At 34.0% G+C, this 17,075-nt stretch overlaps 1 protein-coding gene across 1 annotated transcript; it reads right to left on the reverse strand.

Moving 5' to 3' along the window:
- Positions 1-1,776: 1,776 nt before the first annotated feature.
- On the reverse strand, positions 1,777-12,137 carry LOC131621791 (AP2-like ethylene-responsive transcription factor PLT2). The gene is made up of 6 exons (XM_058892831.1): positions 12,060-12,137; positions 11,706-12,016; positions 11,492-11,574; positions 11,283-11,380; positions 2,747-2,948; positions 1,777-2,653 (listed from the first exon to the last, which is right to left on the reverse strand). Exons 1-6 carry the CDS (start codon positions 12,135-12,137, stop codon positions 1,998-2,000), a joined length of 1,428 nt encoding a protein of 475 aa, XP_058748814.1. The 3' UTR covers positions 1,777-1,997.
- Positions 12,138-17,075: the final 4,938 nt, after the last annotated feature.

The following is a 17,075-nucleotide window of genomic DNA, read 5'->3' on the forward strand; positions in this document are numbered from 1 at the left end:
AATTTTGATTGTTGAAAATCATATCCATCCCCATCCATCTCTGATGCTTTGATAAAATGGATCCTAAAAAACAAACAGGTGATTATCATAATCTCTACTTTTAATTATTGGATCAAAAACTCAATGTTTCCTTCCTGAATTGGATCCAAAACTCCTTTACTTTCTGCACCATTTTACTGTTATTTATCGTCTTTCTCCACAGTGTTTACTCCATAGATATTTGTGTCGTTACATCTCAGTCGACATCACATATCTGATACAAGAATTTCAAAACTTAAGTCAGAGAGATTTTCTGGAAATACAGTAGTTGAAGTAGGGTTTGAAAATTGAAGATTTTACACTGATTCTTATCTTCTTTATGTTTAATATTTACTTTGTTATGAAATGTAATAGTTGAAGATGTAGTGAACTTGACAGGAATGCAACTAAAAGATGGTTTCTTACGAGTAAGTTCATCGCAAACTGTTGAATTTTCAATTACAATAATTTGTTTGTTAGTTTATCCAATTTGTAGTTTAAGATGATAGTTTAAGTTGATAGTTTAAGCTTTCATTACATAAACTTTCATTACATAATCAAAAACCATTATCATATCTAAACCCTCTCGCTGAGATAAAATTAGACCAATCATAGTGGGCCTCATAATCATCATCAGAATTGAAAAAATTAATTATTGCCTCAACCTTCATCTTCTTCTTATTCTTCTTCTCCTCACTCTAAGAGCTCTCATTAGTCTAAACACAACAACCTCTTCAGCAACATCTTGAATTTGATGCTGGTTTTGCGCCACAACACCATATACAACAACATCTTGAGGCTCAGGTTAGTTTTGCACCAGAACATCCTCTACAACAACATTTGGATTCTCAGCATTCCCTTGAATGTAATTGTTTTTGTGTTTTGGTTCTTCCGCTTTTATATTGTTCCTTCTGATTCTTTATCTTCTTCTCTTGGAAGTTTTAAAATCAAAGATGCTCATTATTGTTTCTTTAATTCTATACGCTTTCTATTCTCTTTGGAAGTCGGAAAGAATGCATATCTCGAACTGTTTAAATTTATTGTGTACTTAAAATACATGTTTTGATAACAATTCATAAATGGTGTAGTGCTGATTCTGGTACGAAACGATTGACATTTATTCACATTTAATATCACAACGGTTATCTAATAATCGTTGTTAAAGAGCACAAGCTTTCCTATTTACTACGACAGTCACTGGACCGTGATTGAAAGTGCCGCATATACTACCACACGCTACATAACAACGCCTGATCCTGCGTGATTATATATCTTTTCGAATCATTGTTAAATGTCTTTTTCGCAGTAGTGTAATACTTTCCCCTTGCATAACCAACCCCCGAACCTAAGATCTATGTTTATTTTATTAGTTTTGATTTTAAAAATTTATTTTGGTTTTATTTCGCTATTTTTTTCCATTTCCTTTAAAAACAATAAAGCGCAGTGACAACTTTCATTAAAATAACGAGCTGGATCAATCCAATGCTCTTTGTCTCAATTTTTCAGAAAACGCGACAACCCTCTCCAAGCAAATACAAAGAAAACCAAGGCACTCTTAAACCAAGTGCTATTGGATGGACATGAGTATTTTTTTAAATTACAAACTTAAATAAAGAATTGAGAATTTCTAACAATCAACCTCTTATATAGTTTAATTTGATCAAATACACTATTAAACAAAAATTCTAATAAATTTCTGCATTTTAGATTGTGAATTGAGAAACTAATATATATAAATTACAAACTGATTGTCGCACATCCAAATGGCCATATAATGCAAAACTGGTCCATACTAAACATACAAATTTTAGACAGTGGATTGAGAAAATCTCCAATAACTAACCCAAAAGCAAAACCATAAGAATAAAAATTTAATTCACCTAACTAGTTATAATATAGCAGAATCAATTAAAAATGACCATGAAAAAAAACAAGAAATTAAATTGTATAACAATTAACAACTAGTCAAGTTCTTCAAGTTAATTACTCAAACCATTCCACATTGTGAAAACACCACCACCTCCATTTGAACCTTGCATGGAATCTCCCGCCGACCAACCTCCATAACCTCCGGAAGCCATGTCGTAATCCGCTGTTCCTCCCATAAGATTGTTATTATTATTATTCCCAATATACCCTCCACCACCATCATTATTCTCCATCAAACCCGGATGATTCTGAATACTATAATCACCATTGTAGCTGTAAAATCCACCTTGTTGCTGTTGATGCAACTGAAGCTGAGTTTGTAAATAACTCTGATCATGAAACGACGACGGATATACTTCCTGGTTTTGCAGTGTCAGCAAAGGTTGTTGTTGTTGTTGTTGTTGATGATGATGTTGTGTTTGTTGTTCAAATTGCATTAAAGGGTAACCTTGTAACTCTAACCTACTTGAACTTGAAGATCCTAGTCCATATTGAAGTGCTACCATCTCTTGTTCTCTTTTTCTAGAACATTCTAGAGCTTGTGCTTCTTTCAACCGTTTTGCAGCTCCTCCTCCTTTAGGAAGAGTGTTACTTTCAAGAATCGCCTTCACTTCGTAATGATTCATGTTGAAGTTTGTTACCGCGCTTAATCCTCTGAACTTAATTGCAGCTATATCATAAGCTTCTGCAGCTTCTTCTTCAGTACCTATGATAAACAATATTCTAATATTAACTATTATTATTATCATGATTTCATATTTTTAATTTGTTATGTGGTGCATGCATGAATGAAGCTTAGTGAATGTTCCTAAGTAGAGATCTTTGTTTCCTGCGACTCGACCGATTCTCGCTTGCCATCTTCCGTGTTGGTGATGCCTTGTGACTCCGCGATACATTGACGCACCCCTTGAAAATCCACTACTTTTTCTTCTTATGGATGCTACAAACTCTTGTCTTGTCATGTTCTTCATTTCTTCAACTTCCTTCTCATAGTTACTGATCTGAAAGACAATGAATAATAAGCATATAAAGTGATTAGTTTTTGTAATACGGTGAACTGACTTTATCGAAATGTCGCGGTTAGCAAGAGTCGCCACCGACTTTTATTTTATCCAAATTAAATCAGAAAGGCTAAAAGAACAGGAAAAACCTTTTAAACAAAAACAGGGTTCGGGGGGTAATTATGCAAAGGGAAGGTGTAAGGCACCCTTTGCATCCATGGCTTTCCATGGGCTCTTAATTGCTTTGCTCTTTTTCGTTCAGAAATGTAGAAGAAGTGAATATGGACTTTAGCTCGTAAACGAGCGTAGCCATTTTGAAGGTTTATGAGAAAGAATATGAAAAAAGTTTTTAGAGCAAGGCAAAGCAATTAGGGGCAATTACCTGGTTAGATGAAAAATGTTCTTTTAGCCTTTCGGGCGAAAGGGTCTATCCATACCATAAGAGGGTAGGAAGCCTTTCATTTGGAGGTTGAAGGGTCATCGAGAGTTCGTTCGCCATAAGACTGTTCCATGCCATAGAGAGGCACGTAGTCTGAGGGAAGAACATAATAGCCTTTCGTAGGCAGCCAGAGGATACCTCAGCCTTTCGTAGGCAGCCAGAGGATACCTCAGCATCATTAGGGACCCATGATCTTAATTGAGGTAACATGGCTGAGGTATCCTCGTATTCGAGGGACATGGCTATTCTGCAAAAAAACACAAGGCAACAAGGCAACAGGCAACAAGAGGGGTTACCAAAAAGTGTGCGTGGGTGCAACAATCACGTGATTAATTCGAATATTTATCTTGTAAAAATTAAGTGATTCTAGTTTCAATTTCAAAGTTGTCACTCCCTAGGGTTACTAACCACACGAACATATTAAAGCAATATGGGGAAGGGGAAAAAGAAACCAGCGTGGGGAAAGGGAAGATGAAACCAGCGGGTTTGACATAAGTAATAATTAAAAACAGAAAGAATAAAAAAGATTGAGTTTAGGGTTACCGACTATTCGTGATTTGGCGGTTGTCAAACCCTGAAAATTGGAAAAGGGAGAAATAAACAGAAAACAGAGGTGAGTGTATTATCGATTCATTGACAATTAGGGTTAACCCTAATTAAATAGATAAATAATAATAAATAAATAAAAAGGCAAAAAGGAAATAAAATAAAATAAATAAGAAAAGGACTTAGCTTTTTTGATTTGATCTGATATGGTTGGTAGTCGGGGGTAGCCCCGAGGTTAACCCTGAAAAATGGCAAGAGAGGCAAGCAAAAAAAAGAAGGTCAGTGTAGGCGGAGTTCATTATATTTAAAGGCAAACCCTGATAAAATGACAAATGTTTAAATAAGGGTGAAATCGGGACTTAGTTTCGTAGTAGACGAGGTTCACAGTCGGGAGGTGTCTAATAATTACCCTGAAAAATCCACAAAGAAATATTTTTTTCAGTGTAGGCATGATCTGTGTAAACCCTGATTAGGATACAAGTCAACCATGGTTAATGAAATAAATGAAATCGAATTAATTAATTATTGGTTTTAACCTAATTAATTAAATCGATGAAAATAAAATTTCGATTAAATTTTCTAACCTATTGGGTATTTTAGTTAATTAATAAAAGTCTTTATAATTAATTAAGTAATTAAATAACCAAAATAATTTAATCATTTAATTAAAAAAATGACTAAAATCAAATTATAAAAATAAATAATAGTTTTTATTACTTATGAAAATAATGAAATTTGGGAGAATATTTAAATGAGTTTGTATTAAATAAACAAATAAAATTTGAATAAAAACTAAGTTATACAATAAAAATTGAAAAAAAAAATTGACACTTAGCGTAATTGATCTGGTGTGGTAGGCTCTTGGAGGTACATGGTGCGTATGCGCTCTCAGGAGCGTTGGATTATCTTTGCCTGAAATCTGATGGCCTTTGGTTGGAAGGCGCATGGTGGATCTCGCTCTGACTAACGCACTGGATCGCACGAATTTGCAATTGTAAAAACATAAGTGACTTTCCTAGGATTCGAATCCAGGTCTTCTCGCTGGCCAACACTAAACGCACTCCCTTGCCATCTATGCTGTGTTTGTCTCATGATGTCATTATGCAACAGTAAATATATAACAAAAACAATTCGAGGGTTTGAATTAAAAAAAAGCGCCCAGCCTGTCATCCCCTTCGTGGGATTTCCTGGAAGAACAGAGACATTTTAGCAACGTTTTGCATCGTGGCCATGAACCCCCAATCTCAAAACCTGCGAAAATTCATCAATAAACACAAAATAATAGTCCAAATTATTTGTAAACATCATTCCGAGTCCGATTTTGCCCTTAACTTTGCCTAATTTTGCCTCTAATTAAAATTCCTCATTTGAAGAAAGTAAACCCTAACAATGGCATCTTAGGATTCCTGCATCAAAACTTCAATTAAATGTTTCAAACACTTTGCAAACACGATTATAAACATCAATATGCAATCGAATTACGTTTATGGTGAATGAATTCATGAGATTGAATTTTGAAAGAACATGAGCAAACCGTGATGTTCAGGGGGCGATTCTGACTGCGTGAGACCTTGAGGATAGTCCGGATAGCTTCAGAGAATGCTCAGGAACGCAATTGTGACCCCAAAACACTTTGAACTCGTTCCAATTGTTGAATCCGAACCTATGCCTTTTTGTGATTTTTGAAACTTTTGTGAGAATCCTAAAGGTCGACCAAAATCCTCTCTTTGGCTTTGAGACCTCTTGTATATATAACAGACTTTGTTAGGTCAAGAAAACTAGATTCAATCTTTGTGAAATCAAGAGATTGCTTTGGATATGGAAAAGATATAGAAAACTTCTATTTTGAAGCCAATCACATGCCAATCAATCTTCAATGATTTCTTTGGTCCTTAAGATTAATATTTGGATGATTTTGATATGATTCACGTGTTCCTATTCCATGCTTCCATATTTATTTAATTTATTTTGAATTTTTTATGAATAAAAATTAAAATAAAAATTATAATATGTTAACAAAATAAAAAAAATTTGAAATTATGATGAAATATGGATGGGCTTGGACCAATTTAAGTTCAATGGACTTCATTTCTATTTGCACCTAAAAACCAAAAAGAAATAGAATAATATGTAAATATAATAAAATGATTTACTAATTTCGATTAAAATTCAACTTAAATCTAAATTGAATTAAAATTATAATTGTAAGCCTAAAAAGGGGTTAGTGAACCGAAAATATTGTTAAATCGTAAAAATGACCAAAATACGCAAAGATGAACAGGTTCTACATTATTTTTCGAAAAAATGCAAAATTAAGTTAATTTGCGGATGATATGCAAAGCATACGCTTAAAAAAGAATCTGGAGGGCAAATTTTGGGGTATGACAATTTTGAATTGACCTAATTAAGTATTTAACATTGTTAGTGGTTGATTAGTTGATAGTTGATAAAAGATAGTTTTAGAGAGTAGTTTAGAAAGAAGGCTATGTAATTGATTTCTTGGATGATGAATTACAAGATAGCAATTGCCTATTTATAGGCTCAAGTCACCAACCTCTCAATGGTGGTGAATATTTCTACATCTCTTTAGTTCTTTCTAGAATTCTCATGATAGATTAGTGTCATGATGATTCTAGGTTATTCTATATTTTACATACACTTATAATTCTAGATTGATCTACCATATCCATTCACACTATAGTTCTAGATTATTCTACCATATTCTTATACACTATAATTCTAGGATATTCTACCATTTTCATACATATTATATTTAGAATATTCTAGAAATTTGTAGCAATTTCAACACTCCTCCTTGATGCAAATTTCCGTGACTCCAAGCATAGCTCGTAGCTCTTCAAATCTTGATCTCGGGAATATACCTGCAATTTGATCTTCTGTCCTGCAGTAGTCAAGTTTGATCTCTTTAGTTGCTTCAGCTTCTCTGATAAAGTGATACTTGATTGCTATGTGTTTTGTTCTGCTGTGATGCACTGGATTTTTTGCCATTACAATTGCTGATTTGTTGTCACAGTTGATCTTAGTAGGCTCATCTTGTTTTTCTGCCATGTCTTCGAGTATCCTGCGAAGCCATATAGCTTGACTCGTTGCTTCAGCAGCTGCCACGTACTCTGCTTCTGCTGTTGATTGTGCAACTGTAGCTTGCTTCTTTGACGCCCAAGAAAAAATTCCTGATCCTAGAGAGAAAGCATAGCCAGAGGTGCTCTTCATGTCATCTAGTGAACCTGCCCAATCACTGTCGGTGTAGCCAAGTAATCCGGAGTTGGTTTCGGTAGTGTACCATATATCGAACTCTTTTGTTCCTTGAAGATACCTCAAAATTCTTTTTCCTGCTCCAAAGTGTATTTGACTTGGGCTTTGCATGAATCTTGATAGAAGACTTGTAGCATACATTATATCTGGCCGTGTAGCTGTTAAATATAGGAGACTTCCAATTCGACTTCTGTATTTAGATGCATCAGCTTCTGGTGCTCCATCATTCTTTTGTAGTTTCTCATTTTTTATGAGTGGAGTAGCGACAGGTTTGCAACCGTACATCTTGAATTTCTTAAGTAAGCCTTCTGTGTATTTCTTTTGTGAGATGAATATCCCTTCATTTCTCTGTCTTACCTCTATACCGAGGAAGTAACTCATCAAACCAAGGTCGGTCATCTCAAAGGTCTTCATCATGTCTTCTTTAAACTCCGTCATCATCTTAGTATTGTTTCCCGTGTAGATAAGGTCATCTACATATAGAGAGAGTAAGAGAGTGTACTGACCTTGGGACTTGATGTAAGTGTAAGCTCACTCTTGCTCCTCCTGAATCCTCGATCCATGAAATATTGATCGATTATGCTATACCATGCTCGAGGTGCTTGCTTCAAACCGTAGAGTGCTTTTCTTAGTCTTAACACTTAGCTTTCTTCACCTTCAGATATGAATCCTCCTGGCTGCTCGACATAGATCTCTTCTTCAAGTACGCCATTAAGGAAGGCAGATTTGACATCTAGTTGATGGATACTCCATCCTTTTTGTGCGGTAAGAGCTATTAGAGCTCTTATGGTATCAATACGAGCTACTGGTGCAAATGTCTCATTGTAGTCAATCCCAGGTTGTTGTGAGTAACCCTTAGCTACTAGCCTCGCCTTGTGTTTCTGTATGGTGCCATCAGGGTTGAGCTTTGTCTTATAGACCCACTTAACCCCAATGATATCTTTTCCATGGGGACAATTTACTAACTCCCATGTGTTGTTTTTCTCGATCATCTTTATCTCTTCTTCCATTGCCTTGACCCATACTTCTTGCTTTGACGCTTCTTCAAAACTTCCAGGTTCAAGTATGGCCATGTTACAGGTTTCATATATGTCCACCAAGGATCTTACTCGTCTTGGAGTAGACTCTGGTGATGATAGTTCTTGTTCTTGTTGTTGTGGTGGAGGCGAAAGAGGTTCACCTGATTCTTCTTCCTCAGGTTCTTCGTCCTCGGGTTCTTCTTGAGGTAGTTGAGTTGGTATAAGGATGTTCTTCTCCACTTTTTCTTCATCCCAATTCCAAGAAGCATTCTCATCAACTTCAACATCTCGACTGATGACGAGTTTTTTAGTTTGCAAGTTATAGACACGGTAACCCTTAGAGATTGTGCTATACCCCAGGAAGATACCTCGTATAGTCTTGTCTTTAATCTTATGCCTCTTCACGTCTGGAATATGAATGTAGCATATAGATCCAAAGACCCTTAGGTGCTTTGCTGATGGCTTCTTCCTGCTCCAGGCTTCAATTGGAGTCTTATCTTGTACTGCCTTAGTTGGACATCTATTGAGTATGTAAACAGCAGTGTAGACCGCTTCAGTCCAGAATGTGTTAGGCAGTCCCTTCTCCTTGAGCATCGATCTAGCCATCTCCATAACTATGTGATTCTTTCTCTCGGACACACCATTTTGTTGAGGTGAATATACGACTGTAAGTTGTCGCTCTATGCCTTCATCCGTGCAAAATCTGTCAAACTCGCGAGAGGTGTACTCTTTGCCGCGATCACTTCTTAGTACTTTTATCCGTTTTCCACTTTGATTTTCCGCAAGGGCCTTGAACTTTTTGAATACTCCAAATACTTCTGATTTTTCTTTTAGGAAATAGACCCATGTCATTCTAGAGAAGTCGTCAATGAAGAGTATAAAGTACCTGTTGTTCTCATGTGATGGCGTCCTCATCGGTCCACATACGTCGGTATGTATCAGCTCCAACAGGTCTTTCGCTCTCCATGCTCCACTTGTTGAAAATGGGAATCGGTGTTGCTTACTAAGGAGACACCCTTCGCACACCTCATTGTTGTCCTTTATGCTTGGAAGATCTCTCATCATGTTCTTCTCATGTAACTGCTTCAAGGCATGCGTGTTGAAGTGGCCAAATCTTCGATGCCAGAGCCATGAATCATCAACTTGTACTTTCATGGCAATGTTAGTTGCATATTTTAAATTTAGCGGGAAGCTTCTATCGCTCTTATTCATATTCACTTGGGAAATCTCGGCCCTTTTATTTTTGTTGTCTAATATTTTGCATACACCTCCTTCAAAGTGAAGTGTATAGCCTCTCTCCATCATTTGACCAATGCTTAGAAGATTTTCTTTTAGGCTGGGAACTAGTAAGACATCATGGATGAGTCGCGTACCTTTATCAGTCTCCACCATGACAGTGCCTTTTCCTTTTGATTCAACCACACTACCATTTCCCAGTCGGACTTTCACTTTGACAGACTCGTCAATGCTTTTGAAAATAGTCTCATCCTTAGCCATGTGATTGCTACATCCACTATCCAAGTACCAACTTCCTCCTTTTTCTTTCATTGAGTCTTGAGTGGCATAGAACATACATTGTTCTTGATCATGCTCCTCTGCAATATTAGCTTGATGCCTATCTTCGTTGCGACAATTTTTCTCCATGTGTCCGAACTTCTTGCAATGGTTGCATTGTGGTATATTACGGTACCAACAATTTTTCTCTGCGTGGCCTGGTCTTTTGCATATATTGCATGGAGGATTTTTATCTGGCTTGTTCTTAAAGAAATTTCTAGAAGCTTCTCTTCTTCTAGAAGTTTCTCCATAACTCTTCTTTCCTTCATATTCTTTATTTTGGGGCCGAAATTTGAGCTTTGATCGGAAGGCATTTTCAAGCGTATCTTCTTTATGCCTATTCAGTCTTTGCTCATATGCTTCAAGAGAGCCCACCAGTTCTGTCACTGATAGAGTGGACAAATCTTTGGTTTCCTCAATCGTTGTCACGATTGGGTCAAACTTTGGGGGCATAGTAATTAGAATTTTCTCAACAATTTTCTTGTCAAGAATATCATCCCCAAAAGGTCTCATTTGATTAACTATTTCTTTGACTTTAGAATAGTAATCTTTAACTGTCTCAAAATCCTTCATCTTTAATAGTTCAAAATCTCTTCTTAGAGATTGAAGTTTAACAGCACATACCTTATCACTTCCTTGAAACTCCTCCTTCAATGTGTTCCACGCATCTTTGGCAGTCTTAGCTCCCATAATTCTTGGAAAAATTGCATCAGTCATGGCTTGTTGCAAGGTGAACAACGCCTTTGAATTTTTCTGTTTATTTTTCTTCAACTCCTTTTCTTGAGTTGCATTAAGAGTTGAAGTATTCGCGGGAACAGTGAAGCCTTCTTCTAATATGTCCCATAAATCTTGAGATGAAAAATATGTTTCCATTTTAACACGCCAGAAATCATAATTTTCACCATTGAAAATAGGGACAGAAATAGATGATAATTGAGTGGTGTTATCCATAGCTTAGAAATTGTTTTTGAAGTGGGTTAATATTACAAAGGAAAATTTTGAAGTAGTTGGGAGGATTTTGGAATGTTAGGTAGGTAATATAACTACGCCCAATGTATGACTGAACGTAGCTCTGATGCCACTGTTAGTGGTTGATTAGTTGATAGTTGATAAAAGATAGTTTTAGAGAGTAGTTTAGAAAGAAGACTATGTCATTGATTTCTTGGATGATGAATTACAAGATAGCAATTGCCTATTTATAGGCTCAAGTCACCAACCTCTCAATGGTGGTGAATATTTCTACATCTCTTAGTTCTTTATAGAATTCTCATGATAGATTAGTATCATGATGATTCTAGGTTATTCTATATTTTACATACACTTATAATTCTAGATTGATCTACCATATCCATTCACACTATAGTTCTAGATTATTCTACCATATTCTTATAGACTATAATTCTAGGATATTCTACCATTTTCATACATATTATATTTAGAATATTCTAGAAATTTGTAGCAATTTCAACAAACATCATTAACATCATGAACATGATTAATTACTGGAAAGTTTGTTGTGGTGGATGTTCCCCAGTATTTTAGTGCAGCTAAATCATAAGCTCTTGCTGCTTTTTCTTCTTTGTCATAACCACCTAAATAGACTGATGATGAAAATAAGAAGCAAAAACCAAGATCAAGAAACATATAAATGTGTTAATATATAGTCAATATTTCAAAAAAAAACCTAATTAGTATAGTTGATTTGTTATTACCTTGGCGACCTTTTCTTGATTGTCCTTCCCTTCTACAAGTATTATCCCAAAGATGAGCTTCATATCTTCCTGTCCATCTATGTCTATACAGATTTTGAAGGATAAAAGCAAAACAAAATGAATGATATACCGGTAAACATCGTTGCTGTTGAATAACCGAACACAACAAATTATAAATCGTAACTAGAGAAGATTTTATGGAAGAATTTCGAACCTTGTTACACCGCGGTATATTGATGTTCTTTGGCCAAATGTATCCAAAGCTCTTTTAGGTGCAGCTGCTTCAACTATAGTGTTATTATTTTCGCCACTGGTTTCACATGTGGAATCTTTAGTACCACTCCCCATTGATAATGTCAACGACTGCAGATTATTGTTACCGTTTTCTTGATATTGATCATAACTATTGCTAGAAGTTGGTTCTAAAGCTGAGTTGCTTTGTAGTGGCATGAAGAAGTAGTTATCTGAAGAATGATTATTGATTTCATTAAAGGCTGCAAGATCTGACTCATTTTCAGTAGTACTCTTGCTGGCTTATCAAAAAAAAAGTAGTACTCTTGCTGTTCACACCAAGAAAATCTGCAACCTTTGGAACTTCGTTGCTAGTACTGTGATTGTGATTGTGACCGTGACTGAGAGTATTCATCAGATTCCAATCTGTTCATGAATAAAATAATTAAAAAATATAGGTTATTATATACTATATGTGGAAGCTTCAAGCAGATATAACAATTACTCCCTCTGTTCCAAAATATAAGAGAAAAAAAACATTTTTGTTGTCCCTAAATATAAGAGAAAAAAAATTAGATTTTAACTTTTTCAAGGTAAAATTAAATCCAAACTGCATTTAATTTACTCTCTCTCTTACTTTTTTTTATAATTAACAATCTATTAGAATTATTTTTACATCTTTCCAACATAATTGATTCAAGAAAACCACGAAAAATCTTAAACCAAATTATATTGTTTTTACTTTTTTTTAATAAGTGTGATTTTTGTAATATATAGAAGAGGAGCTATTAATAGTGTTGGTTGGCTCTATTCCAATTTATTTTTTATTTGAAAAAATAATGTAGTTTTATATTTATGGAAAGCAACACAAAAGAGTTATTACTAAAAAAAACATGTTACCATTATCCAAAAACAATAGGAAAACGTTTTTCATTAACTAGTGTTATGATAAAGCGCGTGATCACCGTAAGAGTACGAGTTTTTTACTTGTCCTTGTTGCACAAGTTTCTAGAATTTTCTATATCTCTAGTATACTACTTATTTACTCTCTCTGTGCAAAAGCTCAGGTAAATAAGAACAGAAAAATGTATCAAATGATTTTAGCACATCATTCTAAAACCATTTTGCCGCGTGCGTGGATCGAGAAGTTGAAAATGCCCCCTTTAAAACTGAAATAGAAGTGAGTCTCTTTCACACTCTGTTTGTGCTTTCGTTGTTATTGTGTTTTCTCTCAGACCGGTTTCGTTGTTTTTGTGTTTTCTCTCGGTTTGCTTTCTTGTTTCTGTTGAAAACATGAACATCAGTGAAAGCAATTTCGTGGAACGTTTTTCTGCATCTTTCTTTTATCAATAATTTTGTTTAATGGAACAAATAATTGATTAGGTTAGAACTTATTTTGTTTACTTAATTGACTGAATTGATTAGGTATGAGTGTTTTGAATAGGTATTAATGTTTCAGCGTTCATGTTTTGTTAGTAGTCGGTTTTTGTTCTGTTAATGCAACAACAAAGCGTTGAATGATGATATGAATAATGCATGCAAGAATACTAGGGATGATTTTGTGTAATTTTGATTGTTGAAAATCATATCCATCCCCATCCATCTATGATGCTTTGATAAAATGGATCCTAAAAAACAAACGGGTGATTATCATCATCTCTACTTTTAATTGTTGGACCGAAAACTCAATGTTGCCTTCCTGAATTGATTTTCCTCCCAATGAACTTTTTTAATCAGATTTTATGTTAGTAATAGAAAAAATCTTTTCTTGACAAATTCCAATTAGATGATCATCGTATAGTTGGTTGCGAATGAGTTGAGTATGAATATTAAATTCTTTTAATGTGATTTGATTAATTAAAAATAATGTGATTTGATTAATTAATTATAGGCACTAAGGAGTCTGGCTAGACTAGGATAATTATCATATCGGGGTACTTTTCAAATTTGACTATGTAGCTTCACATTGTCAAAAACCTTGCTATTTCCTTGTTGAAGGGGTAAGAAGTATTACTTTTTTTTTTAAATGAACGGGTAGAAAATATTTTACACTGTCATTGCATTTCCGTTTTTCTCATAGTGTTTACCCTTCAATAATTCCTAAGGCATTAATAGTCTCATGTCGAATTTCAATAAAAATTACTTAAAAAAAAAATCTAAATCTTATAGAGTTAAACTTCAATTTTATTGCAATAAAATCCATCAAAGTACTTCAATTTTTTTTTTAAATATAAAATATTTCTTTAATTCTGAGAATAATTTAATTAATTATTTTTTTAGATTATTTTATTAATATCTCATTATATAATCAAATATAACTAAAAATGATTAAGGATTAATACAACAAATACTCCCTCTGTCCCAAAGTATAAGAGAAAAAAACATTTTTCTTGTCCCTAAATATAAGAGAAAAAAATTAACTTTTATCTTTTTCAAGGCAAAATTAAATTCAAACTGCATTTAATTCACTCTCTCTCTCTCTCTCTCTCTCTCTCTCTTACTTTTTCTATAATTAACAATCTATTGAATTATTTTTACATCTTTCCAACACAATTGATTCAAGAAAACCATAAAAAACTTCATCCAAATTATTATGTTTTTACTTTTCTTAATAAGTGTGATTTTTGTTTTTCTCTTAATTTTTGCGACGGAGGTTTTATTACATAATAAAAGAAAAGAAAAAAAGAAGAAGCAAGTTCTAAAGTAATTGGTACTTCGTTACATGCTTGTAATATAGAAGAGGAGTTATTAATAGTGTTGGTTGGCTCTAATCCAATTTATTTTTTATTTGAAAAAATAATGTAGTTTGATATTTAAGGAAAGCAACACAAAAGAGTTATTACTAAAAAAACATGTTACCATTATCCAAAAACAATAGGAAAAGTTTTTTCATTAGCGCGTGGTATGGTAAAGCGCATGATCACCGTAAGAGTAGGAGTTTGCTACTTGTCCTTGTTGCAAAAGTTTCTAGACTTTTCTATATCTCTAGTATACTACTTATTTACTCTCTCCGTGCAAAAGCTCAGTAAATAAGAAAAGAAAAATGTATCAAATGATTTTAGCGCATCATTCTAAAACGATCCTTGTGCGCGTAAGCGAAAGGATAAAAAATTATATAACCATTTTGGCGCGTGTGTGGATGGAGAAGTTGAAAATGCCCCCTTTGAAACTGAAATAGAAGTGAGTCTCTCACACACTTTGTTTGTGCTTTCGCTATTTTTGTGTTTTCTCTCAGTTTGGTTTCGTTGTTTTTGTGTTTTATCTCGGTTTGCTTTCTTGTTTCTGTTGAAAACATGAACATCAGTAAATGCAATTTCGTGGAACGTTTTTCTGCATCTGAGTTGTCGGCGGTGGAGAAGAAGTCTCCGGAGAAAAGTGCTGATGAATCTGAGTTGCCGACGGCGGAGAAGAAGTTCTCAACGGAGAAAATTGTTGATGAGTATGAGTTGCCGGCGGCGGAGAAGCATTTCTCGAAGGAGAAGAGTGTTGATGAATCTGAGTTGCTGGCGGCGGAGATGAAGTCTCTAAAGAAAAGTGTTGATGAATTTGAGTTACAGGCGGCGGAGAATAAGTTCTCGACGGAGAAGAGTGTTGACGAGAGCAAGTTGTTGGAAAAAAGCTTGGAATCAGGTGAGGATTAATTTCTTAATTTTATCATTATTTTTGTTTAGTGGTTCAAATAATTGATTAGGTTAGAACTTATTTTGTTTACTTAATTGACTGAATTGATTAGGTATGAGTGTTTTGAATAGGTATTAATGTTTCCGTTCACGTTTTGTCGGTAGTCGGTTTTTGTTCTGTTAATGCAATAACAAAGCGTTGAATGATGATATGAATATGCGTTGAATGATCATTATCATATCAGACTACTTTTCAAATTTGACTATGTAGCTTCACATTGTCAAAAACCTTATTCTTTCCTTGTTGAAGGGGGTAAGAAGTAGTACTTTTTTTTCTTATATGAACTGATAGAAAATATTTTACACTGTCATTCTATTTCCTTTTTTCTCATAGTTTTTACCATTCAATAATTCCTTAGGCTTAAATAGTCTCATGTCGAATTTCGATAAAAATAACTTAAAAAATATAATAAAATATATAAATCTTAGAGTTAAACTTCAATTTTATTGCAATTAAATCCATCAAAGTACTTCAAAAAAAAATTTAAAAAATAAAATATTTCTTTAATTATGAGAATAATTTATTTTGATTATTTTCTTAATATCACGTTATATAATCAAATATAACTAAAAATATTAAAGATTAATATAACAAATACTCCCTCTGTCCCAAAATATAAGAGAAAAAAACATTTTTCTTGTCCCAAAATATAAGAGAAAATAACATTTTTCTTGGCGCGTGTGTGGATTGAGAAGTTGAAAATGCCCCCTTTAAAACTGAAATAGAAGTGAGTCTCTCTCACACTCTGTTTGTGCTTTCGTTGTTATTGTGTTTTCTCTCAGTCCGACTTCGTTGTTTTTGTGTTTTCTCTCGGTTTGCTTTCTTGTTTCTGTTGAAAACATGAACATCAGTGAAAGCAATTTCATCGAACACTTTTCTGCATCTTTCTTTTATCAATAATTTTGTTTAATGGAACAGATAATTGATTAGGTTAGAACTTATTTTGTTTACTTAATTGACTGAATTGATTAGGTATGAGTGTTTTGAATAGGTATTAATGTTTCAGCGTTCACGTTTTGTCAGTAGTCGGTTTTTGTTCTGTTAATGCAATAGTAAAGCGTTGAATGATGATATGAATATGCATGCAAGATTACTTCAGATGATTTTGTGTAATTTTGATTGTTGAAAATCATATCCATCCCCATCCATGTATGACACTTTGATAAAATGGATCCTCAAAAACAAACTGGTGATTATCATCATCTCTACTTTTAATTATTGGACCAAAAACTCAATGTTGCCTTCCTGAATTGGATCCAAAACTCCTTTACTTTCTGCACCGTTTTTACTGTTATTTATCATCTTGCTCCATAGTGTTTACTCCATAGATATTTGTGTCGTTACATCTCAGTCGACATCTCATATCTGATACCAGAATTTCAAAACTTAAGTCAGAGAGATTTTCTGGAAATACAGTAGTTGAAGTAGGGTTTGAAAATTGAAGATTTTACGCTGATTCTTATCTTCTTTATGTTTAATACCTATTCAAGAAAACCACAAAAAATCTTCATTCAAACTATTATGTTTTTACTTTTCTTAATAAGTGTGATTTTTGTTTTTTCTCTTATATTTTGGGACGGAGGTTGTCTTACATAATTAAAGAAATGAAAAAAATAAGAAGCCAGTTCTAAAGTAATTGGTGCATCGTTCGTTACATGCTTGTAATTTAGAA

The sequence above is a fragment of the Vicia villosa genome, unplaced genomic scaffold, assembly GCF_029867415.1.
Source record: "Vicia villosa cultivar HV-30 ecotype Madison, WI unplaced genomic scaffold, Vvil1.0 ctg.000011F_1_1, whole genome shotgun sequence".
Lineage (NCBI taxonomy): Eukaryota > Viridiplantae > Streptophyta > Magnoliopsida > Fabales > Fabaceae > Vicia > Vicia villosa.